The sequence below is a fragment of the Electrona antarctica genome (assembly GCF_951216825.1).
Source record: "Electrona antarctica genome assembly, chromosome: 9".
NCBI classification, from domain to species: Eukaryota; Metazoa; Chordata; class Actinopteri; order Myctophiformes; family Myctophidae; genus Electrona; species Electrona antarctica.
This window is the reverse complement of record NC_136790.1, coordinates 13,274,625-13,300,685: the sequence shown is the minus strand read 5'-3', so window position 1 is coordinate 13,300,685 and position 26,061 is coordinate 13,274,625. Positions and strand designations below refer to the sequence as shown.

Below are 26,061 nucleotides of genomic sequence, written 5' to 3'. Positions count from 1 at the left end.
AACAACGTATGTTACACAGTATTTTTGTAATATATATTTATTTACTAAATTATTTACAGTATATGTACATAAACATTGCAGTAGCTGCTATGATTTATCATTTTAAAATAATAAATGTATGTGAATGAATACGTAACCAACAGTATAAGAGTAATTTGTAATTAAAGTCATATGTATTTAAAGTCAAATGCTCCCAATAATAATGTCCTAATTATTAGGAGCAGTGGGCAACTATTAAACAGCACCCGGAGAGCAGTTGGATTTCATTGTCTTGCTCAAGGACATTTTCGACACTAAGCCTTAGCCAAGGTATATATGACGTCATTTTCGATAAGATGCAATTCGAGTCGGCAGACTCGTCGCACTGGGGTGTCGAACTCACACCGGAAGTTCACAGAAACAAAATTAGAGTCTATGAGAGCCGGCTGGACAGCTTATGAACAAACACTATTTCTGAAAATTGAGACCTTTATAAAATAAAACATATCATCACACATTGTTTTCTGCTGTGTTGCTTTTTCGATGTGTACACTGTGTCATTTTATAGAGGTATCTAAAGAGCTCAAAATGTACCTTTCTGAACGTGCCAAGTATCGCAAGCCTGTCCACCGTTTCCTGTCTGGCAACCAAATCTTGCGATACCTCCGAGACAGAAACGATACCTGCCACTGTTTAGATCCTCAATAAAATGATGTACTGTGCACATCGAAAAGTAAGTGATTAGAAAACAACCTGTAATATTTTCTTTTATATTCCTGAACCGATTATATGTCACTGCCATGTATTTCATCAAACTTCCGGTGCGATGTTTGCCACCTATAAAAGCGCCATGGCGCATCCCCGGTGTCCAGAACAACCTTTCCTTCAGAAAGAGCTTCCTTGCACTAAGACAGGAAGAGCTGGAAATCGAACCTGGAACCTTATGGTTCCCAAACAGCAACTCTATCTCCTGAGCAACTGCCACACATTAAATTGTGTCATCTGTTGGATAGGATTCTTCATACATGATTCATGACAAAACTACTGAACTTCCACTTGTTGTGGAATGGTGAGGCACTCCTCTTCCTCCCCAAGGGGCAGGTCATCATCTGCCTGTGCTGCATCTTCAGCTGGAATGATGGGGGCTTCTGCACCACTACAGGTCCCATTTCCAATGTGGAAAGTGATGCTGACGTTCACATGGGAACTGTTGGCCGGGGGACTAATGAGCTGAGAGGTGGTTTGAGGGAGGATAGTGGGCTGGAAACTGATGGACTCAGTGTTGGTGAGTAAGGGCATGGGCTCTGACAGTGAAGACTGTGGGCTCTGCTGTGGTGGGGTGGATTGAAGTGAGCCTATGGACGGGTCCTCCTGAATGCTGTAACCCTCTATCCTTGTAAAGACATCAGAAATATAGATTTTGTCCAAATAAAATGATGTACCGGTAATCGTATGATTAGGTAATATGTCACTAGTATATGCTCACTTTAACTAACTTAATAACTTAGTAATAATGATGTAATGACCATTTATATGTAGAAACCCTAAGCAGAGACATAGGGGGAGGAGCACTTCTCAACCACTTTTCAACCTTATCTTCATAATTCATATCATTTAAACTACAGCATTTTTCTTCCTGGAAAGTTAGCATGCTGAAATAGAAGCCATTATCCTTGCAGTAACTAAAAAATAAAATTGAAATCTTGTTTGAAATTACCGATTGGGAACTGTCCACAGTTCTCTGAGACATCTTACAGTATAAAGAGCATTAGTCAGGAGTGGACCAATTATATGAAGATAGGTTGAAAATGGGAGAAGAGGTCCTTTAATCCGTACATGTATAAGCAGCAACACATTATTGTAACCTATTGCAATTTAAGATTTAGGCATTTCGCAGACGCTGTATTCCAGAGCGACTATGCATTGTCCCTGACAAATAAACGTATAAATGTAATAAATAAAAATAATAAAAAAGACTGACCAGATTTATTGTAGGGTTCCTCTGTTCTCAAAAGACACTGTTGTTCTGGGGATATGTTGGAGAAAGCAACAAGCTCAACGTTCGTTGAATGACACGGATTCACCTGTATCAGAGAAGGAGAGACAGACTCTATTAGTAAGTCATACACAGTATAACTTATATTAATATAAATGATTTCAGAACAAATAAGCACATAAGCAAAGAAACTCACGTCATTGTCCCTCTCACAATTGCCATTTGCATCTATTTTTGGAGGAAGGGTTTGGGCCTCTAGGTAAGAAAGAACCGTGCAGAGAGATGAAAAATATTGACACGACATAAATCAGAAATGAACAAAGGTTGAATAATTACAACTTATCTCAAATGTGCAGCATAATCAACAGAATAAATAATGTAATTTAAAATGTTGAATTTTGTTCCAGGCTACCTTCACCATTCATCGGAATGGTTTTACGGCGGATCAACAGCACCAGCACAATAATGAATACCATAAGAAGTCCAGTGACACCAGCAATTACTGCAACTAAAAAAGTAGGTAGGCAAAAGTACACACATGATGTAAATCCACAATGTTTCTATATGTCCACACAAACAAAGTAAAGTCTGAAACACTGCTTTGGTCACAAAGGTACAGTTGGAGGCCATCGATATTGTTCTTTTCTTTTTGCTGAGGTTTGCGTGATCTGCGCAAAAGGACAGTTAACCCATTTTGGGCGGGAACCCCTTTTGGTGTTTTAAACATTATGTTATAATTTAGCTATTGAAAAATAGCAGATCTACAAGCTCATAGCGCGCCACCGAGTGGCGCGCTACGAGCTTGTAGGTCTGCTATTTTTGAAAAATCGTGAAAATATTTATTTCAGAAAACTGGAGGATTTAGAAGGATTTTTTAAAATTTTGAGGTCAGGCCTAAATGGGTCAAATGATAAGGGACAATATTGGTGGCACCCAACTGTACTTCTTCATGACTTATAATAAACTTTGACCAATCAGCATACCTAATTGTGGCCCAGAGTTGGGCCATGGTGTTGGTATTTGGGTTTTTGTTGGTTCTTCTGGGACGACAACTGGATCACTGACAGGTCTAGAGGGTAAGCTTGATGGATTTGCAGTCGTTTGTAGATTTATGGTTTGGTGCACAGTACCAGTGCCACGTGGATCAGTCTGTGTCCTTGGATGCAGGGTTGTATAAGCAGCAACCGCAGGCTCACACACTGTGTCCGAGGTAGCATTGCCATGTTTCACGATAGCCCTTCCTTGACAACTGGAGAGGAGGGGAAACAATTCAGAAGATCTTAGATTATGCACCACAAATAACTATAGCTATAGCTATGTGGTTGTGCTTCACTCACGTGCTTCACTCACTCTGTATGAGGCTGACAACGTTCGGTGTAAGAGATCTTATCAGAGAATGTCCCATCAGGACATTTTTTACACCTCACATCGTCGTCTTTTCCGCCTGAAATACATACAAAAATCCCTTTAAATGTATATATCACACTATACTGTGCATATACATATCTCATTTTAACCACTTACTGTAAGTCCTATATACTAATTTAAATTTTTTGTAAGCTATTTTAGAACGTTTGAAAATGTTGTTATAACTAAAAAACATCGCATGGATGCACCTGGGACGTATCCTCAGTGATGTATCCTGAGGTCAACGGGGTTTCGGGTCTCTCAACATCATACCCCTCACTCAGGCGACCCAGCCGGGAGTGATCAAGTCCCGACTTACGTCCCAGTAGCTACCCTCAATCAGTCCCACTAGGGAAAAACCAGGGGCACACAATCCGTTGGAACTACTCCAGAACTACTCTGCCAGGGCTGGGAGGTACACTTCTGGCGCATGGAGGGACTAGGCTCTGTGGGTTGTCTCCTGTCCGGGCCCCTCCTACGTCTCACCAGGTCCACTCCTGCTCTCACCAGGAGTAGAGCGAGGACCTGTGCGTTGCACCAGAGTCCCAGCACCAGACAGTTCATTCAGGAGTGGTGGGCAATGGTTCCGCAGGGTCATGGTGCTGCGGTTCCGCTTGCTGCTTGCATGGCCCTCCCAAAGGCCTCACTGAGGGCTGTTGGGCTTCCTCCTCACGGAGGACACAGGCTGGGGCGCTAACCCATACTGCTCACCCGGGTGCCGTCTACATTCCGGCTGTCACCCGTCTCTCCGGTGGTCACCAGACTATACCTGGTTGTCACATAGTCTATTCCTATAAATAGAAGAACTATAACTAAAAAACATCGCATGGATGCACCTGGGAGGCTGGGACGGGTTATAATGACATGCTAAAAATAGGTATGCCGGGTTGACAAACATGATTTCACATATCTGTAATAATGAAGACACTGTATGTTACATTCTGAAAAGATATCAATGGCCTCCTGGAAAATGGTGAGCATTGTACCTTCTCTAGAGACTCCATCCCCAGCCTTGCAGTATTTGTACATCTTACAATCTGTACAGTATGGGTCCTCAAAGTCCATGATGCAGTACCACCCAGTCTGACACACACATTTGGACTTTGTGGTACTGTTGCAGTTCTGGGCATACTGCAGACCCTTGTCTGTTCAAAAAGAAACAACATGGCATTTCACATACAGGGAGTCAGGGACTACCAAACAGGTACAGTAATGTATATACTGTAATAATGCATCCACCCACCTGTTTTACACTCAGGGCATTTCATGCAGTTTGGAGAATAGTTTGAGTTTTCCAAGTATTGGCCGCTGTCACACTCTTGACACTCGCTGTCATTTGTGTCGCTGCAAGAATTCTTTATCAGTTTCATCCCTGTTAGAAAAACAAACAAATGCAAGAAACACAAAAACATTTGAATGAACAAACACAGAAATTTGGTGGCATAGTGGCATACATGTTTTCAAATCTACTTTTCATGTTGCTTTTCTGTGTTCTTGCTGGAGTAAATATAAAGCCTTCTTCTACCAGTCAGAGTCATGTGTGTTGTCAGTTAATAATCAATAATAAAATAAATAAAAGAGAACAATGCTCTGTTCTGGGAAGATTTTGTGGAATGCTATTTACTTTGAAGAGAGCACTTTTTACTATTTTGAAAAACATTTTTAAATAGTTCAATCTCACAATGTGACGATGTAGATCGGCTATTTGAAGTATTTTAAAATGTTTTTCAAAATAGTAAATTGATAAGTGAAAATTGAGGGGGGAATCTGTAATAAGTGATTTGTAATAAAGTGATGCTGTTGAGATAATCTTAAACTTTCATTTCAGTCATTAACATCAACAGTCTGGTGCCTGCAATTACTGTAGCCTACATCTCATTCCAGTTTGAAGCAGAAAAGTGGTTGTTATCCAATTGATTCCAAAATGGTGTAGTGGACACTTCCATTTGGTTCCATTTGTACACTCGTTACATTACAACTGAGGATTTTGGGACAGTCGGAGTCGGCTGGTTGCAGGTGTAATGTTACTGTGCACCGCCATGGAGACTAGGGGCAGTATTATGCGTGTCTTAAGTACCAGGTCTTATGACTTAACTTAAGACCTGGAGGTGTGGTCAATGCTGTTTGGCCAGTAATAAGACCTGGTACTTAAGACATGCATAATACCGCCCTAGGGGTATTATCCGTGGTGCATCAATTGGCCATGTTCAAGGCATGGAAACCGGGTAGGAATAATACAACTTTATTTGTATAGCACCTTTCATGACATGAAATGCAGCTCATAGTGCTTTACAGAGCAGAGCTTTAAAAGTATTTAAAATACGCTGTCGGCCTGTAGAAGCAGAAAGCTGCTTCACAGTTCACACGTATTTTTTTGTCGCCATTTTTAAGCACATCGAGCAGGCCAGCAGTGGAGGACCTGAGGGGGTGGTTTGGGACATATCTATCAACTCCTACGGTTGGTCAGGGCACCTGTTCAGTTGGGAGCTTAACTGAGAAGAATATCAATCCTCTAAACTACAAACACCTCACACTGCGAGTTGTTGTGAGCTTCTAGATTCACAATGTTGTCAATGTCTTTCTGATGTAACATTTGACAATTTGACCAATTATAAAGGTCTTAAAAGCCATTAAATTGTAACTTTAGAAATGTTCAGATACCATATATACACTGTATATACTGTATGTTGGCTTGTTTACTGTTGAGTGAGAAAACAATGTTGCACATTAATCTAAGCATCCAAATAATTTGGGGAGCCCTCTCGCTGCTGACCCTACTGGTTTGCTCATTCAGGAGGGTGTCAAACTGGGGTCACCAGTCCTGACCCCAGTTTGACACCCTCCTGAATGAGCAAACCAGTAGGGTCAGCAGCGACAAAGAGTCTAGAGTACAAAGGGAATTTCAATCACTGAATGACTAAATTAGGAAGAAAAAAAAAATCAATTGAAAAACAAAACACTTCATTGTGCTGAATCTAAGACTATGTTTTAGGGGGTTTTTTTTTCAATGGAATTATCCTAAAAAACAGGGTCGTATTATAATTGGGGACTAGAGTAGTAGTAGAGAGTTTTTTAATAATCTTATAATTAGAGTCGATTTATTATATTCGGGTATGGGTACAGTACATCTAATCTGAACGCCTTGACGTTGTCTTGCATAATAAACAGACAATATTTTCTATACTAAAGCCCTCTAAAATTAATATGATCGTATATTAGTCCTGAAAGTCTGTAGGAATCAGTATGAGGCTATTCATCTCTTACCAGGCGGACACTTGCTGCAGCACAAGTTTGATGCATCATCCAATAGGTATTCTTTCTCTGGGTTCTTACATTCTCCATGTGAATCTGCATGATACGGCAGAGAATACTCCTGCTGTTTAAAAGTAAAGAAAGAAAGAGGTTGCTGTAATTGAGCAGCTCAATTAGAACAGAGCGCAAGAAAGTCCCAAACTCAAATCTGTGTGAAGCCTTCATGTAGCTGTAAATAAATTAAGCCTGTGTGTGTGTGTGTGTGTGTGTGTGTGTGTGTGTGTGTGTGTGTGTGTGTGTGTGTGTGTGTGTGTGTGTGTGTGTGTGTGTGTGTGTGTGTGTGTGTGTGTGTAAATAACTTGAGGGCTGTCTGACCAATAAACTTCAAGTCATGTCATGTCTTGTTGAAGTCAGAATGGGAATTCAGGGGCTTGACCAGAACCACAAACAAATCCCTTTTTAGTGCATATATGGAGATCCATGATGTCATAGTGCTGACGTCATAGACTGGCCTCCAAGTGCTAAGGGTACTGAACGCAACATAATGCATAAGTAAGGGATATGCATTCCTAATGAGCATCGGCCTAGAATCTAGATGGTAAAAGCAGGGTACTGTGCTGAGCGCTGACCTACTGCTGTCGGCTGGTTTTGGACTTTTAGTGCCAGGTAATATCTGTTGGAGCTGCAGATGTTTGGTTTCCCACACAGAATACAGAGGTTCAAATTCAGCAGTGGTGGAAAAAGTACTCAGTTGTTTTAGATAGATAGATAGATCTTTATTGTCATTGCAACAAGTACAACGAAATTAAAAGTGCCAACCGATCAGTGCATCATAAACTAGAATATAAAACTATAAAAGCTAATACAACAAAACACACACATAACCGTACTTCATGTTATTGCACAAATCCCTATTGGCACATGACATATATTGCACAGTACACCCTTAAAACATGCAACGTGCAACGGATCATTTCCTAGCAGCATTTAGTGTGGCTACCGCTGTGGGATAGAAACTGTTACTGAATCTGCTGGTCCCTGACTTGAGTACTCTGTACCGTCTACCTGACGGCAACAGTTCAAACAGTGAGTGACCGGGGTGTGAGAAGTGTCCTTTATAATGTTCTGTGTTTTTTTTTGAGACAGCGGGATCTGTGTAGGTCCTCCAATGTGGGAAGAGGGCAGCCAACGATCGTTTGTGCCGTGTTAATGACCCTCTGGAGCTTTTTCCTCTGGGCTACTGTACGGCTGGTGTACCACATGCATATACAGTACAGTTTACTTGTACAATATTGTACTACTCTGTTACAAGTACAAGTCTGGAATTAAAAATGTACTTGAGTAACAGTACAAAAGTATTGGTATGAAAATGTACTCACTATGCAGAATGTCCCATTTATTCACGACACATTGTGAGCTTAAAATGTATATAGGGCTGAAGTGGTTAATGTATGTGTTGTAATAATTATCAAAATCTTCAAAGTAACTCAAGTTTTCAAAATGAATGTAGTGGAGTAAAAGTACAATATTTGCCTCTGAGATGTAGTGGAGTAGAAGTAAAAGTATTGGAAATTTGAAACACTCAAGTAAAGTACAAATACCTCAAAATGATATACGTTAATGTACTTTACACCACTGAAATTCATTGGCTTACACACATTGATTTACCCAAAGGAAATCTGTATTTCTAAGCGTTAGATGATGGCGTTTTGATGTGTATCGAGGCGCTAAAGTTCAAACTATTTCCTTCAAAACTTTGTCCTCCCATCAAAGAAAGGCCTATCATATAGCAGTGTATTTCTTGTACAACAGGAAATGGAACAGTCTACACAACGACGTGTGGTTTAGCCACTGACAGTAAGAGCTCTATCGTCTAACTGTTAAACGATAGAGACATTCTTCCTGCCATTGTGAGAAACTTGTTATTTTTCCTTTCGCCTTGGCTGTATTCCTAAACCACCATGCACTGTTTCTCCAGAAGTGATAAAAGTTAATTTAGACAGGAAGCAACAGAACACAAGGACATAAGGTTATGGCCAGGGAGTTGTTCTGAAACTGCATCATGCAGGTTGACTATTATTTAGCCTGCAGCTGTTCCTTATACTATCAATGCATGTGTAGTAGTATTGTTATTACTGAAAGTGGACTTCAATCTGATTAAATGTGATACATTTCCCCCACATTCCTCTGGCCATATGCCAATTGTAGCCTGGTTAGTGGTTGGTGATTACAGTGGGACTGCTGTTCTATTCCCATCCCCATGTAAAGATACAGAGAAAGAAAAAGGGCATATAGGCCTATGGTATATTTTGGTATAGAGTACTCAATAAAAAATATTCTATGAATACATTTGATAACATACTCCCTTTATAATCAATGCTGTTGAATAGATTCACAGGAAAATTGATTTGTGTAGAAAGGCAAAGTTGTAAATTGGATTGTGGAGAGACATTGACATATTTTGCTTTAGGTTATTTGGATTTCATATTCATAAAAGCAATACTTGCGGGTAGTCTGTGTAAACTATTAGACAGCACAATTAAGTTCAGAGAACTTTTGGAATGAAGACACCGACAATGTGAATGTTAAGAGTAATCCTGTGTGTGTGTGTGTGTGTGTGTGTGTGTGTGTGTGTGTGTGTGTTGGGGTCCCCCCACACCCCCACACAAAACCTTCAGAAAGTGAAGTGCTACTGCCTTTAAAGAAATCCAGCGAAATAGGAATAAAATAATTTGACAACTTTCAAGGAAGTAGTCTAATCTATAATATACCGGATTCCACCCCAAACTGCGATATAATAACATCAGCTGGTGATGGTTACGGAGAGTGAGTGAAATAGTAAGCTACTGCCTGCCCCACTTTCAAATAACGCTCCCGATTGATACCTGGCGTCCTTGATGAAGGACAGAGCAGTCACCAGAGACGGCAGAATGAATCTTACCTTCGTCGTTCTGGCATTCAGCAGGATCGCAAACAGTATACACGTAGAATCCCTCATTGCTTTCTTAAATCTAACTAGTAACTAACTAAAGTAGGCTACATTTACAACCTATGCTACACAACTACAACTAACTTGTTGTTGTTGCACTTCATTTTAAAATCTGAGACGTTTTCAAACAGTCAGTGACTGACAACAAGCAAGGTGTTTTCAGTTCCCCGAAAATGAGACCGTGATTTTTAGAGCCAAGACAGGAAACAAAACGAACTGCCTCTAAACTGGTCACAGTGGTCAGAGGAAGTTGATTGACAGCACCTCGTTTGGTCGCACAACATTTTAAGGCATGTCAAAAAGTAATTATCTGACATAAAAATCAATTAATAAAAACAAGTAATATTTAATATATAGGGTCTACTGCTACTGTGTGTGTGTATAATGTGTGTGTGTGTGTGTGTGTGTGTGTGTACATACACATAATTGGGACAAACCAAAAGGACTATAGGCCACACAGGCAGTCTATCATGAATAGGCTGTACATTCATTAAAAATCCAAATGTGTACAGTAAAACAGGTGTTTTGAAAGCAGAGCAGGGAGACAGTTCTGAGTAGGCTACACCGATTCAACCTGTTTCCAGCTTCCTTTGTGGTGAAGCATTGTATGTAGCTTGTCATTATTATACTGTCATAATCTGTGGGCATAAGACAGAAAAGTCAAGCAAGTTCCGGAAGTTATATATGCTTATAATGTAGTCTACTTAACCAAACATCCTGATCCTGAGTCAGCCAGTGCTGTTCACTCCTGTGTGAAGCATAGCATTGTGATTTCACAACCAATATGCTGAATTTTTAATCCTCATGTATGAATCATACAATTACTGTTGCATTCACAGTATTATTTATGGTCTCATCTTCTGGCCTTCAATGAAATGCCATTATGTCTATATATTAAAGCTATAGGGCCTACTGTATTTACTATAGCATACTGATGGTTTACTGTAGGTCTTTATTTAAAAGAAAACTGATAGCCCAGAGGATAATTGAAACTGACGATAGAGAAAACAGAACAATCAGGTGCTCACAGAAGATATAAAAAATAAAGATAGCTAAAAGTAGTTGAAAGTATCAATCGTGCTGACAGGGCCAAACTGTGATCAAAGCGTGAGAAAAAAAAACAGGCACTCAGGATTAAAGCAGAGGAAAAGGCTTTATTAATATAAGGCAACTGCCAACATGTTTCGACCTCGGAAGATCTTTGAAAGACCTTCCTTAATAGTTCTTTCTCATGAAACTGATATTTTAGAAGCCTTATACAGTATGCAAGGTTGCATTATCCATCGAACAACATAGACACAGAACATCCATCTGTCTCGAAGGTAATTAATTACTCAATAGCGAAGAAAGCATAGAGATGGAAACCTTCAATAGCACCAGCCTGTTTTTCAAAACACCTTTTTGGGGGTAAACTAAAGTCACACAAGAACACCTAAAAGATTTCAGTAGCCTCCACATACAATCTAGTTCTCAGAGCGTGACAGACAGACAAAATAAATTTCCCCTCAGTGGGCGAGACAGTGTTAATACCAAAACTCTATTTTATCTGCACTATATGCAGGCTTTGAACAGGCATTGCTGAGGTTTTTGTACTGAACTTTAAAATAGTGACAAAGAACTCCGACACTATTGCATTGCACCCGTTTCAACACACCATGTGACGACTGCAAGTTCAGCTTCTCATAATGAATTAAAGGACCACTTCACCACTTTTCAACTTCTCTTCCTATAATTGGTCCTAACTAATGTTCATGATAAAATACCACAATTTTTTCCTACTCAGTCTGTGTCTCATAGGAAGGCTGTGGGCAGTTCAGAAACCCGTCCACCAGTGACATCATCGATGGTGAATCCAAGCTAATAGAAACGGCAGGCTTTCTTTTCCTGAAAAGTTGCAATGCAAAAGTTGAAGCCATCGTTCTCACGATAATACAAATCTTGTTTAAAAAAAAATCTGCCTAATGATGATGTCACTGGTGGACGGGTGTCCGAACTGCCCAAAGCCCTCCTATGAGACACAGACTGAGTAGGAAAAAATGGTGGTGTTTTACCATGAACATTAGTGAGGACCAATTATATGAAGAGATGTTGAAAAGTGGTGAAGTGGTCCTTTAACCTGCATGGAAGTCTACTCAGGGGAGGAAGTGGAAAAACTGGTCTGTTTCTTCTTTTGGTCCCGTGTGTGCGAGATTAAAGACTGATTTATGCTTTGTTGTATGATGGAATACAAATTAAGTATTAGATGGTCAGGTACAGACAGTTGATGTTAAGTGCTGTGGTGTGGTTTCCTGCCATGTCAACTACACATTCATTCTTTAGACTTGCTAGTCATGGTTAGTAAGGAAGTATGAACTATTGCACTTCCTTAAAGCTATTCCAGTCTTACACAAAAGAAAACCACAGTTCAAGTTCAAGCTTTTGCTCACTCAGATATACATACAGTATGTATATTAACCACTGCTGTACATAGATATAATCATACAGTATACAGTAATTCAATGTAAACATACTACTGCACATATCGACTTTGCTGTTATTTCTTTGGGAGTGGGCCATAGACCCTTTAGTCCAGGGGTAACCAACCAGGGGTTCGCGAGCCACCAGTAGCTCGCACGAGCCATTCAAGTAGATCCCGGAGTAAGCGGGTGTCAGACTGACAGGCAGCCAGCCATCTCTACCAATACACAGAACTAATTAAATATCTTGCAGTGAACTGATGGCCCCAGACATGTGTATTGGGCCATCAACTGCGTTTGTTCTATTGTTTGACCGCTATCTCCGGTAACCCCTGTGTTGTGATGCACAACTTGTGCATAATAGTCATACATACAGAACAGTATAAAAACCCACAGAGCTAAACAGCCTCTCACTCACTACTATACATACACAGGCAAGCAGTGACTACTCTACTCAGACTATGGAGGGTCCGGCGGAAAAAAATAATAATCAATAATGATTTCCACCAGGAATGGGAGCATGCATCCCTCCGACAGCGCAAGAAACCATTTACGAACGGGGACAATGGGAATTGCTGAATGTCACGGCAGACTGCTTGTTTTCTAACCTTAAAAAAGGAGGAAATTAAAGCATTGATACAAACGTATTCAAAGACTTGTCAAAATGTGAATACTTTTCACTTCAGTTTGACGAGTCTTGCCCTTATTCCATTGGAGAAAGCAAAAAAAGGACAAAACTTTGGATGAAATGGAGATTTCTGAACTAGTAAATGACTGCCAACTGCAGGGCAGAGCTAGAGACCAGGACTTTGGTGAGCAGAGACAAGTATCCCCTGATTTTGTCGTGTGCACTCAAGCTGCATGCCTACTTTGGCTCCACTTACTTATGTGAAATGGCCTTTTTAGTTTTTACAAATGAAAATAACATTATTAGAACTTGTATGACTATCTGACTCACATCTTAATGACACCCTCAGACTGGCAATCACTAACTATGAACAAGATTTCAAAACACTTGCAGATAATGTGCAGTCAACAGCAGTGTCTCATTAAAGGTGGGCTGACCCTGAGAGTATTGTATCTGTCACCATATCTGTTCAAATATATGGTCATGTATGCATTTGTCATTTGAACATCTGTAAATGTGAATATTCATCGAACTGAGAAACTAAATATTGTGCTGTATAAGCAATTCATTTCATGTCCTTTTTGTTTTGTTTTATTAAAAACAAAATAACAAATATGTTTATTGTATAAATTATGTATATTTCTAATACATTTGTCTTAATATTTAGGCATTAATTATATAACTATCAGAATTTATTCTTAAACTATAGTCTTTGTCTGGATGTGTGCCTGTCGGAAATCGCAAAAAACAAGTGTTTTCTTAAACATATTTTAGTGGTAGATCATGGCTTACAATTGGGAATAAAATGGGCTCTTGGGCTTGAAAAGGTTGGTTACCACTGCTTTAGTCTAACGTTTTGACAGCCGACATGTTGATGTGTCATAGACGGTAAATGCATGGTACAGTAATAACATTAATTGTGAGCAATGTGGGAGCATTTATCTGTTACAACTCCTATAGCACAATTAACTTCATGTTGGAATACAGAAACAACTACAGATGAAATACATCTACAATTAATGTTATTACCATTCACCCAAATAATGTCCATTCCACTGTGTGAAGAAAAACCTTTGCGAGTTGTACATTTTTGCACGTTTTGGTTCAGATAAACAAATAGTCAATTATGATTAGAAATATGTTCCGATCAACTTGAGGCTAAATGGTCAAAAGCACTGAACATAATCAACTACTCCATAATCGATTATTTATTGTCTTGATTATTTTCTTTGCACGTTTACCTTTCTTTTTTCAACGATATTGTACCTGTATTTGTTTTAGTTCTTTGCTGTATTGTCACTTTGTATTTATTTGCTTACCTCCCCGTCTATGCTGTTCAACCTGTGGGGTGGGGGGGTAGGGGAAACCATTAAAACAATAAAATAAAATTATCACAAAAGAAAAACATTAATAACGACTCCATATTCGAAGTTGAAGGCAACTTGGATAAATAATTGAACACACTCCTTCATACTTGGTGTAAACATGTGATATGACAATAAAGTTGAACTTTGATGTCATCATTTTCTATTTTTATTTAATCATTCCCAGTGTAACACAACAGACATGCAGACTGCATACAGTCTACAGACTATGTATTGGCTTCAAATTACAAGCTCTAATTAGTATTGGTTTAAAAAAATCATATATATATATATATATATATATATATATGATATATAGAGAGAGAGAGAGAGAGAGAGAGAGAGAGAGAGAGATTAAAAAACGTAAAAAACAAACAAAAACACAATATGTAAGAAACATTGATGTATACATTTAAAACCAGAACATGAAAGACAGTATCAAATGGTAGGATGTGTTAGTTTGTTTTTCTGAAATCGAGAAACATCTAAGATTGTGTCAGCGCGCTGGCTGCCCAACACTCTGGACACAGATAGATCCTGAAAAATGATAAAGAACTACATGTGAATATGTCTTACTGCTTTTACAATTAATTACAGTTTCATTTTTTACATATTTATGAGACATGCCAAGTTGACAAGTTTTACCAAGTGGTCCTTGTGCTGTGACTTTTCCAAGGGACCAGCAGAGGTCTCTGTGTCTAGATTGCTCCGTAGGTCAAGAGTGCTAGGCTGTGACAGGGTGTTCTGGCCTGTATTTGACCAGCCTGACAGACAGTGCTGGAGAATTGCAAACAAAGTGATGAGATGAGTAATGATGTAGGCTTAATAATAATATTTGCAAAAGGTAATAGAAAAGACTCACATTTGGAAAATGTGATAAATGATAAATAATGATAAATAATAATGAAATACGTGAGACTTTTCCACTCACCGATGGTAACCCCAAACTATCAGAGGGGTCAAAACTACACCGTCGATGGGGTTTGTATTTATAAGTTGGCAAGAGGGTGGAACAAGGAATGCTGACCCTGAGATACAAATAAAGAGAATAAAGCATTTCCCAAGAGTAAAATAAGATTGTGTATGACTAAAGCACCTTGAAACATACTAAAGTACACAAATGTCAATGCCCGGCCAAGCCATCACAAACGTGTCTCGTGGTTAACATATTCAAAGTGTGCTAGCCTATTACGCACCAGTGGATTAAATAAACCCATAAAGTTAAATTTGAAACTACAACCTTCTATATTATGAAAGCTAGAGCAGAAGCTTCCTTCTTGTTACCACCTTCTTCTATATAAAAACCCTCATTGCAAATGCACATCACGCTTGTGTCACATCACAACTTTCAGGTGACATATTCCAGAACGCAACGCCAACGACGCATGAAATCGATTTCGCACAGCTTGAAGTGTCCGCATTTGCGCGTGGAGTATGTTTCAGGCTTCACAAAGGCACATACTGATACTGCTATACGATTGACAGGTATTTAGGCACCATATTCCTGCCCGTCAGTGTACGTGCTTTAACTGCATTGTTACCTAATAAATGCTGGTTCTGCAGTAGTGTGAGGCTGAAGGGATTTTGGCTTTTTGCACACAGGACAACGCTCCTCAGGATCCAGTGGAATTGGGAACAGTCTGCTATTAATCCTGTAACAGAATGTACCTAGAAAATAGCACAGCAGACACAAAACAATTATTGAAGGGAATTAGCAAAACTGTTTTGACAGAAAGAAATTTGTTATAATACAATTCTCACACTGATGAGTGTCCATGTGGGCCTCTTGTCCAGCATCATCAATTAGCAGTGGTGGGACAAATAAGTCATCCTCAGGAAATCTATTAGAAGGACCAGGCACAATTTAACAACATACTTATGAGTGGAGCTTGACATAATATATTGGTCTCCGTCCTATCAAATAGTAACGCTCAACGCTCAGGACGGAGATTAATAAAAGGACGGAACTTAATTGATATCAAAACCGAGCGCATCGCTCCACAGGTTGGGAGCACCTGTTGGGCAACATTAGATGTCATTTCCGGTTGGGACGTCATGAAAATGCCCCCCCCTCCATTTTAGTGGATGACTGACCGAAAATATTAAAACGTGAATAACTCTTGATCTAAATCAGTCCAATTCTAATCAAAGATTATGTTTTTGACGGCCCATCACGGTCCCGTCGCTAGTCACGTTAGAATTAATCATACCTCCCGTTGTTGTCGATCGCCTCGGGGGTGTTTTGGCTACATCTAGCTACTTCAAGCTACTTCCGAAATGGCGTGGAGCAACCTTGAAATAAGTCCTGAAGAAACAAATCGCTGGGTGTCCTAATTTAATGGTTACAAATACCCCCGGGCGTTCGGGGACCGGGGTGTTAATGTATTTTGAGGTGCCCCTCCAATGCATGGCTTTTGAAGATGGCATATGGCAGCCAAGTCTATTGACTTTTTAATGTTTGTTTAGAGGACTTATGACGTAAATCAAATGGCAGCCAAGGCTATGGACTTTTAATGTATGTTTAGGGCAGCAGTTAAACAAACATTGACAACATGAGACGTCATATGACCGATATAAATACAGTGGGTGCCCCTCACTTCAAGTGTGATTTTTCATAAATGTCATAATTAATCCGCACAAGATTGGAGAGTCATGCGAAAAGTATCAAAATTAGCATATCTGCAAGCTAAAAAACCCACAATGCATCGCGACTAGATCGGCTATTTTCAATCATTCTGAAGCTTTTTGAAAGTGAGAGAGGTGTCTGTGGTTATGGTATTATAAATATTGAAAATGTATTAAGCAAGAGATTGTGACTATATAATAACTACACTGGACCAATTGGAACACAGGTCCTTTATTCCCATTTCCTGAAAAGTAAAAGGAAGCTGTATGCGCAAGGAAACATGCTGTGTAGAAAATGTAGCATGTGCTCAGTACCGGTGAAGATTTCACTTTTTAAATCCTTTTGTACACCCCTGTATACCGCCCACCTGTGGTGTCGCTACAAACAGGCCAGTATTAGACGATTGACAGTGGCCTACAATGACTGTATGAGGCTGCTACTGAGAGCTCCAAGAAGCTCCAGTGCAAGCCACATGTTCGTCAGTGTTGGGGTCCCCACTTGCTCTGCTGTGCTGCGCAATCTTATGTATAGATTTATGTGCAGAGTATCTGAGTCAGTAAATGACATCATTGATGTTACGTAGTTCTGTCAGGTTCTCCTCCAGACTGTGGAACCATTGGCGAACTTGTTTGTATGTTCGAAACTGAACATTGTGGAACTCTTTTTATTGTATATTTCTTTCTATATTATCTTTTTTTTAATCTATTGTATTGTTGTTTTGTACTGTGATATGGATTCCCCTGAGTCTGCAATAAAGATTGAATTGAATAACAGTTTGGGACATACAAGGTTTCCATTACAGTGACGATATCACAGTGCAATGGAGTGTGTGAACCACTCACCCTTCTTGTTGCCTGTGGACACATTTGTCTTGATTTACTGATCGAAAAGTAAGAAGGTCATTGAAGAACTCGTCAGAATGCTCTAATAAGGAGCTCTCCACATCCAGGATTCCTTCCAGAAAAGGAACACACCAGAGTCAGAGCCGATCTTGGATAAGAGAGAGCCTGTGAAATATGACAATTAATATCATGTGTAGGTACCTGCTATCCAGTCATATCCGAGTAAGGGCTGCACATATTGCCTGTGTGAGGCAGACATCTGTTCACATGCAGAAGACTGAAATGTGACTCTGTTAGCAGTCTCCCTCTACAAACACAGAATAATTGGGGTAATGTTGAGTAAGTTATCAGTGCTCAGTTCATTTTGAAATCATTGAGATGGTTTTCTCCCTGGAAATAAAAATTAAATTTTCAGTGGTAATGCATTATTTCCAGTTCAAAGCACCATCTGGTGGTCAAAATGGGTGGGACAATAAAAACAGAACTAGTAAAAGTGCCTCTCGGGAAAGTGGCATTTCTTCCTCAGCCTAGTGGGAATATGCGTGCACAGTTTCACCACAATTGGACGCGGTGTTCATGATTTACGGCATTTTGTACAAAACTGGCCACTCCTGAAAACTTTGGAAGCCAATCGTAGCTAATCAGGATGGAATATGATAAATCAAACAGACCAGTCTTGATCACATGACTATAGAGATCACGTGTACTGATTTGTGTGATATTTGGATAAAATCTGAAGGAGTAATTTAAAAAAAAAGTGTTTTACATAAGGCCTCCTGGTGGCACTATAAAGAGCATAATGCATATGTGAAAAATGCAGGTCAAAGGTTTTTCCTTTGCCTCTGGGGAGTGTGCAGAAAACAGAATGGGTCAAATATAGCGCCACCATGAGGCTGATGTGTATATTTTCAAGTGGCATTTCTTCCTTGACATAGTGGGAATGTGCATTAAAATGTTTCCCTCAAATTGCACTCATGATGTTCATGATTTGAGGCATTTTGTTCAAAATGGACCAAACTTTGGAAGGCAATCTTAGCCAATGGGGATGGAATATGGGGAAGTGGACAGGTGGATGGACATGGAGATGGTGTATACCGATTTGCGTGATGTATGGATAAAATGTGTAATCTAAAGAAATGTGTTTTGCAAAAATCTGCCTCATGGTGGCGCTATAACAGGCCGAAAAATTGGGGCGGAGGTTCGTTGTTGGCAACCAGGGAGCATCGACCGGGGAAACGGTGCCGGAGATAGGCCTATCTCACAGCATTTCCCCGCCCCCCTTTTGGAGCTAGTGGTGTTTGTTTTTTTGGCGGTCCATAGGCTTCCATGTTAAAAGAGGTATTTTCACAAGCCACAAACTACCGTTTTGTAAAGGTAAGGTTTATTCTACTTATTTGAGTTGTTATACCATTGTGTTTTCTTCATATTATTATCGGTCTTTGACATTTTAACATTAGGAAATGTACTTAGATTCTCCAGAGAAAAAAAGTGTAAATGCCTAATGTTAAATGACACCACTATCTACCGGAAGTGGGTGTGGAAAGGGGGCTGTGAGATAGGCCTATTAGCTGTACCCGGACGGACGGACACACGGACAGAGTGCAAAACATACTCTCCCCATGCCTTCGGCCTGGTGGAAACAATAAGGAACTCCACTTTGGACACATTTGTTCGTTTTAATGGAGCCATTATGTTTGAATGAAATCAATGAATGCCATTATAATTTATCATGCACAAAGTAATAAACAACATGTCTCTTACTCACCCTTTCCTTGTCTCCGTCAAAGAGATGGGGTCTGGGATTGTGTTGCCTTGTGTCATCAGGTCTTCTGTTACCGTCTTTGAAAATGTCTGAAGACAAGTGATCAAGACTGAAATGTGCGTCTGTGTTTTAGACTAGTATGCGTATGCTGATAACTTGACAACCAAGTAAGATTACTTAACTTCAGTGAATCAATTAATATTAATATAATCAGTGGCTATTTTTAGATTTTCTTTTCCAAAGTGGCGTCCGGGCCGGGGACCGCCAGGGGTCCTCGAGGGGGTTCCAGTAAAATGAGTTAGCATCAAAGATCGGTTTAACCGGTTAACCCAGCATCTTACATCAGCTATTTGAAAATATCTGATCTACAAGGTCACAATATTCAGATGGGGGGTCTGCGGCCAAATAAATATGTTTAGGGGGGTCCTTGACATGAAAATGTTTGAGAACCACTGATTGAACAACTGTATGCTCACCCGTAGCCCTAGAATGTCTGTGATCATTCATATACTATCGTAAATTCTGTATACACAGCCATAGATCGATTGCACCCACTCCTGGTTGCAATGAAACATGCGCGGCATAAATGTGATCGGCACTCCGTTTGTACAAATAATTCCAAAGACGTGGCGTGAGATAGTGTCCTCTAGTTTCACATCCATGTTAAAGTTCTGGCAGAAAACGTTTGTTTAGTCAAATATCTCCACTTTTTAACGAGCTGCACACGGATGACATTTTCTCCGGGCGAGAGGCCCGGAATGACCGATGGACTGAATTTAACAAAACTTCCTTTGGGAAGCACAAACATTTATCTATGATAAATGGTAAATGGTGCATTTATATAGCTCCTTTATAGCGCCTTTATCCAAGGCACTTTACATAGATTGTCACCCATTCACACACACATTCATACACTGATGGCGGCGGAAACCATGCAAGGCACCAACCAGCACAGCAGGAGCAATTAGGGGTTCAGTGTCTTGCTCAAGGACACTTCGACACTAACTCTGGGGGAGCCTGGGTTCGAACTGGCAACCTTGCGGTTACCTGCAGCCACTCTACCCCTGAGCCACCGCCTGATGATTTCCAGTTTATGTCTATATAGAAGTGTTTATTTGTCTCCCGGGATTCGAACCGCTGACCCATGGATCATTGGACGACCTGCTCTACCTCTTGAGCCCTGTTGTGCTTGAAATGTACTGTAATTCTCCAATACATTCTTCAAATCAATCAATCTGTCATCACCACTCAAGTTTGGCAGGTGGCGATAGGTGCTGGGTTAATCACACCACCTGCCAATTGTGTGCCCCAAACTATTGTGTTTCCCTGATGACGTTTGTGATGACCAGAGGAAGTTTTGATCAATTTAGTCCAGCTGCCATTCCGGGGCGCCTTTGACCGGAGAAAGCTGTCAGCGTGCAGCTCGTGAAAAAGTGGAGATATTTAATTTGACTAAACAAACATTTTATGCCAGAACCTTCACATGGATATGAAAGTTGAGTACCATATCTGACTCCCAAGTCTTTCAAATTATTTATTGAGCGAGTACACACGGAATGCCGAACACATTTATGCCGCCGCAAGTCTATGCCAGTGTTCTATGGCTCTGGTATGTTTAATACTTGCAATGTATGTAACAATACAATAGAGACATTCTAGGGCTAGCTCACCCGCACTTCTGGAGACTCCAGTTGCTCCACTTGTTGGACGCATTGTTTCATTGTGCACGAAGGACTCGGAAGGTTTAGTGAGGGCTGCTCTTACAGATCCCCGGTCGCCGTCAAACAGCGTCACCATTTCTTCAGGTTGTCGGTTGTCCATTGTCTCCTCTGCTTCAGATCCACGTAGAGAGATCTGATTCTGTTCTGCGACTGTTCCATCTGTCATCAGATCAGTGCTAACTGGGAGGACCTGGTGGTTGCAGGTTAGATTCTGCAGTTTTTCACCTCGCTGCCTCAGCTGCACCAGTAGTTCTTTGTTGCGCTCTCGCAAAACAGCCAAACGATCGGATGAAGACATGGCACATTGAATTATCTCGCGGTTTATGGAAACACGTCAATACATATGATCTGGAAATCTGCTAAATCAATTCGGTTTGGATTTAAAGTTCGTTTACTCGCCAACAACGCGTTGACAACATCCGTTTGATTGGATAGAAACAGTTTACCCACAATGCCATGCGAGAGGAGCAACCGACGAATGGAGAGAACCCGGGAGCCCCCCCCCCCCCCCCCCCCAAAGAGATTCTATAATCTCTTTGCCCCCCCCCCCCCTCTCTCTCTATGGAGAGGAGACCATGGGGGAGGAGACTATTGAACAGCAGAGGGCGCCGTCGTTATCCTGATGTGAAACGAAATGGTTTTACATACGGTAACTATTAACTGCCCTAAAGTTACCATTTGAAGATGAGAGAAACATTGTTATGAAAACACAACTTTAAAGGGCCAACATTTTTACAAAAAAATATATTTTTAAACAAAGACGATAAACATACATTCTTACACCTATGTTATCAATGCACATATAGTTGTTTTTTATATGCTTTAAAAAATATATAATCTGAATCCTTGTCTTAGACAAGTATATTCTGGCAGAGGGCAAGTTTAGATTAGTTAGAAAAAGAAAGCAAACCAGACCAAAACATTGTATAAATTCAATATGTAATTCATAAATGCCTTAAAATGGACCACTTCACCACTTTTCAACGTATCTTCATATAATTGGTCCTCACTAGTCACTAATGTTCATGATATACCACAATTTTAGTCTCATAGGAGCTAGGGCTGTGGGCAGTTCATAAACCCACCAGTGACATCATCGATGGGGAATCCAAGCTAATAGAAACTGCAGGCTTTCTTTTCCTGAAAAGTTGCAATGCAAAAATCAAAGCCATCGTTCTCACGATAATAAAAATCTAAATATATTTTAAAACAAATGTTGTTTAAAAAAAATCTTGCTAACGATGATGTCACTGGTGGACAGGTTTCTGAACTGCCCACAGCCGTCCTATGAGACACAGACAAAGTAGGAAAAAATTGTGGTGTTTTATCATGAACATTAGTGAGGACCAATTATATGAAGAGTGTAGTGGTCCTAGAAGAAATATAAGAATATATAAGAATATATTTTCACAACCAACATGCTAATAAGTAGGCCTACTACTACTTTGCAATGTTTGACAGGACATGATAGATCATCCCAATTCCCAAGAATGGGTGATATACTTTAGTTTTGTGTATTATGCAATCTTGATACAATTTGTATTGTACACACTACACAGTGTACACAATAGTGTCAAATTATTTGGTTTCTAAATTTGTTGTGGGGGGGGGGGGGGGGGGGGGGGGGTGTCCGTCCGTCCGTCCGTCCGTCCAGTAAGTAGTGGGCAAACAGAACAAGCCTGTATCATTCATATCCTGTTTCCCGGGGGGGGGGGGGGGGGGGGGGGGGGGTTAGCGTTAGCTTCCTGGTCTTCTCATTCAAAAGCCTGATTATTTCGTGTTCAGCCTACTGGTCAGTGGTCTTGTATGGCTGCAGAACCACGTGGTATAATCTGAAACAGTCTGTGATAGGTGTGGCTATAGGATCTTTGCTAAGCCTACAGGCTTCGCTGACACAACTCCTGGATGGAGGGAGTTAAGCTCACATCCACTGATGCACTGGGCTGTCTGCATGACCCACCGCAGTGCCTTGTGGTTGAGGGCAGTACAGTTGCCATACCAAGCAGACATTGATGCAACCAGTCAGGATGCTCTCCGTGGTGCCCCATGCCAATGCCAAACTTGTCCCTGCAGGCAGCCCCATATGCCAAACATCTTTAGCTGCCTGTTGTCTCATGAAGAAAACGTGGGACAACAAACCGTCCAAATAAATTGATTGATTGATTGATTGATTGAAAAATGTATTAACAGTTTGCAGAATTACAGTACATTTCAAGCACAAACTCAATACAAAGGCTGTTAACTGTGAGTGGACGACCCAATTAAGCATTACACTTGTTTCCAATAGGGTCCACAATGTTCAAATCATCAACAACATTTAGAGACGTACAAATAGACACTTCTATATAGACAAAGGACAGAACAGGAATTCATCATAAAGGAGGTAAAAAGGGAAAAGAAACATATACAGTGAGGGGAAAAAGGGGTGGGCGGTGGGGGGGATTCACGTTCAGCTCCGTTCATTTGTTTTTTTTCCTTGGAGGAGCTGCGTTGGGTCCCCAAGTCGGCTCCGTGGCCGTACCTTGAGTTGGCTGTGTGGCCGTGACCATCTCTTGTGTTGTCCTTGTGTTGGGTCCCCAAGTCGGCTCAGTGGCCGTACCTTGAGTTGGCTGTGTGGCCGTGACCGTCTCTTGTGTTGTCCTTGCGTTGGGTCCCCAAGTCGGCTCAGTGGCCGTACCTTGAGTTGGCTGTGTGGCCGCGACCGTCTCTTGTGTTGTCCTTGCGTCCGTGTTTGAGGGATTCCGATTTTACAGGGGCCAGTTTCGAATTGCAGCCGTCCGTAGGTGCCCTTTGAGAGCGGTTTTGAAGGAGTCAAGGGATTCGCATGTCTTAATGACTGTTGGTAGGGCGTTCCACATTTTGGTGGCATAGGAGCGAAAAGAATTTAGTCCCTTGTTTGTGCCGAATCTGGGTTGTACATGGTTCGTTGCACTCCCTCTGGTGTTGTGGGTGTGGACTTCGTTAACATTAAGGAAGTATCTAATAAGTATCTAATAAATAAATTAATTAGAGCATGTTATGATTCAATTTACCATAAGTAATGAATAAAGTTCAACTGCTAGGACTGTGTCCTGGACTGCTAGGACTGTCTAGACTGTGTCTAGACTGTGTCTCATGAAGAAAACGTGACAACAAACCGTCCAAATAAATAAATTAGAGCATGTTATGATTCAATTTACCATAAGTAATGAATAAAGTTCAACTGCTAGCTAGGACTGTGTACACAACTGCAGTTCTGCTCTTTTTTTTAAAGATGATTGAAGATGAAGGTCACATCCACTGATGTGCTTGGCGGTTTGCACATTCCTTTGCATTGCCTTGCAGTTAAGGTCAGTGCAGTTCCCAATCCCATACCAGGTAGGGATGGGTCTGATTAATAGTTAAAAACAAATTAATATATATATATATATTTTTTTATATAAAAAGAAAATCTGTTGCAACGACTATATTGTCATCCAAACCCTGCCCATAGTAACTACATTTTAGACTATACCGTTGACTATCGATTAATCATTAATATTGAATTAATCGATTTTCATTTTGGACACTTTTACACATCCCTAATACCAGGCAGTGATACTGCCAGTCAGGATGTTCTTGGTAGTACCTCTGTAGAACAGTGGTTCCCAAACCTTTTAGTCCATGACCCAAAAGAGAAATTCTATGTTTAAAAAGAGAAGATCTGGCCTGGGCCGTGGTTCAGCGGTCCAGGCACCCTGGCTGGTAGCCCAGTCTGGCAGTGTACGGCGGGCTCAACTCCCGATCACGACGGTCTTTACTGCGTGTCACCCCCCATCTCTCTCCCCATTTCCTGTCAGCCTACTGTCTATCCCTCTATAAAAAAATATAAAATAAAGGCGAAAGCCACAAAAGCAAACATTATAAAAATAGCAGATCTACAAGCTTGTAGATCAGCTATTCTCACTACTTCTTAAACATTTGTTTTTGCAAATCCCACTGTCTCCCCAGCATCCACCTGTAGACTGTATAGCAGGGGTCCTCAACTAGAAATGCTGAAGGTCCACTAATCATTTTTGAAAAAGACTAAGGTCCGGTCCCATGCCACGCAGCGCGGGCCACGCAGCGGCCAGCGGAGAGCGGGGCTCTATATTTTTTAGTACAGTCACACCAAGACAAGCTTATACAAATCGGATCCCCTCCCAACCAACCAATACTGGGGTGCAGAGTATGGAAATAAAATGTTTCACAAATATTCCCCTCCAAAAATTCACAGCAAATGAGAGGTATTGTGTTGAGGCACAAAGAACACTTTTATTTTGTCAAGTTTAAAAAAAAAAAAAAAAAAACATTTTTTTCTTTTTTTTGCCCAGGGTCCACAGAGAGGTGGTCCGCGGTCCGGTCGTGGACCGCGGTCCGCCTATTGAGGACCCCTGCTGTATAGGCTCTGTTTCTAGATCCCCCTGTTGGTCTTAATTAATTCCTTGCAATTCTATTTGGCTTATAACTTCAAACTAAAATGTTCATGCTACAGGGAATGAACGCCAAACGATGCTTCATATACAGTATCTATGCTCAATTATGCTCAATAAATATATTCTAAATTCAATCTAAGAGTTGTCTGACTGAAATTAAATTCGGGGGGGGGGTGGATGTTTTAAAATAATAATTAAATACAAATAATGGGGCCCATAGAAATGTGTCTGTGACTCCAGACGTGTCGGGAACCACTGCTGTAAAAGGCCTGCAAAACTTTGGGACCCATGCTGAACTTGTTCAGTCGCTTGAGAAAGTTTTCTTTACCACCCATTGAGTGCATGTTACCACCCATTGAGTGCATGTGTATCAGGTCAGTTTCTCAATGATCCCTAGGAATTTGAAGTCGCTGACCCACGTCATTGCAGCACTATAGTGTCTACTCTATGGGATGTGCTCTCTGCCTGGCCACACCACGGCCTCCACACCACGGTCTTGTCGCCTTGTCGACGTTGTTGATCTTGTTGGCGGCTTTTGGAGTTATCCCACTGTTGGAACGTTTTGTCATTCATTCCCATAAGTAATGTGAACTTGAGAAAGCCAAT

General features: G+C 40.7%; 2 protein-coding genes across 4 annotated transcripts; both read right to left on the bottom strand.

Moving 5' to 3' along the window:
- Positions 1–143: 143 nt before the first annotated feature.
- On the bottom strand, positions 144–9,770 carry tnfrsf1b (tumor necrosis factor receptor superfamily, member 1B). Of its 3 annotated transcripts, none has more exons than XM_079511398.1 (10): positions 9,576–9,770; positions 6,647–6,758; positions 4,626–4,754; positions 4,369–4,527; positions 3,326–3,419; positions 2,959–3,224; positions 2,388–2,483; positions 2,172–2,230; positions 1,961–2,063; positions 144–1,367 (listed from the first exon to the last, which is right to left on the bottom strand). In XM_079511398.1, exons 1-10 carry the CDS (start codon positions 9,630–9,632, stop codon positions 1,021–1,023), a joined length of 1,422 nt encoding a protein of 473 aa, XP_079367524.1. In that variant the 5' UTR covers positions 9,633–9,770; the 3' UTR covers positions 144–1,020. The 3 variants fall into 3 exon arrangements, with proteins under 3 accessions (XP_079367524.1, XP_079367525.1, XP_079367526.1); XM_079511399.1 differs by having other exon boundaries at positions 6,647–6,755; XM_079511400.1 differs by having other exon boundaries at positions 1,237–1,372.
- Positions 9,771–14,342: 4,572 nt separating this feature from the next.
- miip (migration and invasion inhibitory protein) lies at positions 14,343–21,499 on the bottom strand. The gene is made up of 9 exons (XM_079509788.1): positions 20,972–21,499; positions 19,305–19,390; positions 17,741–17,846; positions 17,540–17,651; positions 15,833–15,912; positions 15,613–15,739; positions 15,003–15,099; positions 14,717–14,848; positions 14,343–14,608 (listed from the first exon to the last, which is right to left on the bottom strand). Exons 1-9 carry the CDS (start codon positions 21,318–21,320, stop codon positions 14,510–14,512), a joined length of 1,188 nt encoding a protein of 395 aa, XP_079365914.1. The 5' UTR covers positions 21,321–21,499; the 3' UTR covers positions 14,343–14,509.
- Between the last annotated feature and the right edge of the window lie 4,562 nt (positions 21,500–26,061).

Excerpts from the sequence above, each read along its gene's own strand:
- tnfrsf1b (XM_079511398.1), bottom strand. The coding sequence starts at position 9,632 with ATGAGGGATTCTACGTGTATACTGTTTGCGATCCTGCTGAATGCCAGA. Across the intron at positions 6,759-9,575 it reads TGAATGCCAGAACGACGAAG|CAGGAGTATTCTCTGCCGTA; the intron begins GTAAGATTCATT and ends ACTTTTAAACAG. Across the intron at positions 2,231-2,387 it reads CATTCCGATGAATGGTGAAG|AGGCCCAAACCCTTCCTCCA; the intron begins GTAGCCTGGAAC and ends TTTCTTACCTAG.
- miip (XM_079509788.1), bottom strand. The coding sequence starts at position 21,320 with ATGTCTTCATCCGATCGTTTGGCTGTTTTGCGAGAGCGCAACAAAGAA. Across the intron at positions 17,847-19,304 it reads TTGACGGAGACAAGGAAAGG|AGGGAGACTGCTAACAGAGT; the intron begins GTGAGTAAGAGA and ends CTGTGTTTGTAG. Across the intron at positions 14,849-15,002 it reads ATAGTTTGGGGTTACCATCG|CACTGTCTGTCAGGCTGGTC; the intron begins GTGAGTGGAAAA and ends GCAATTCTCCAG.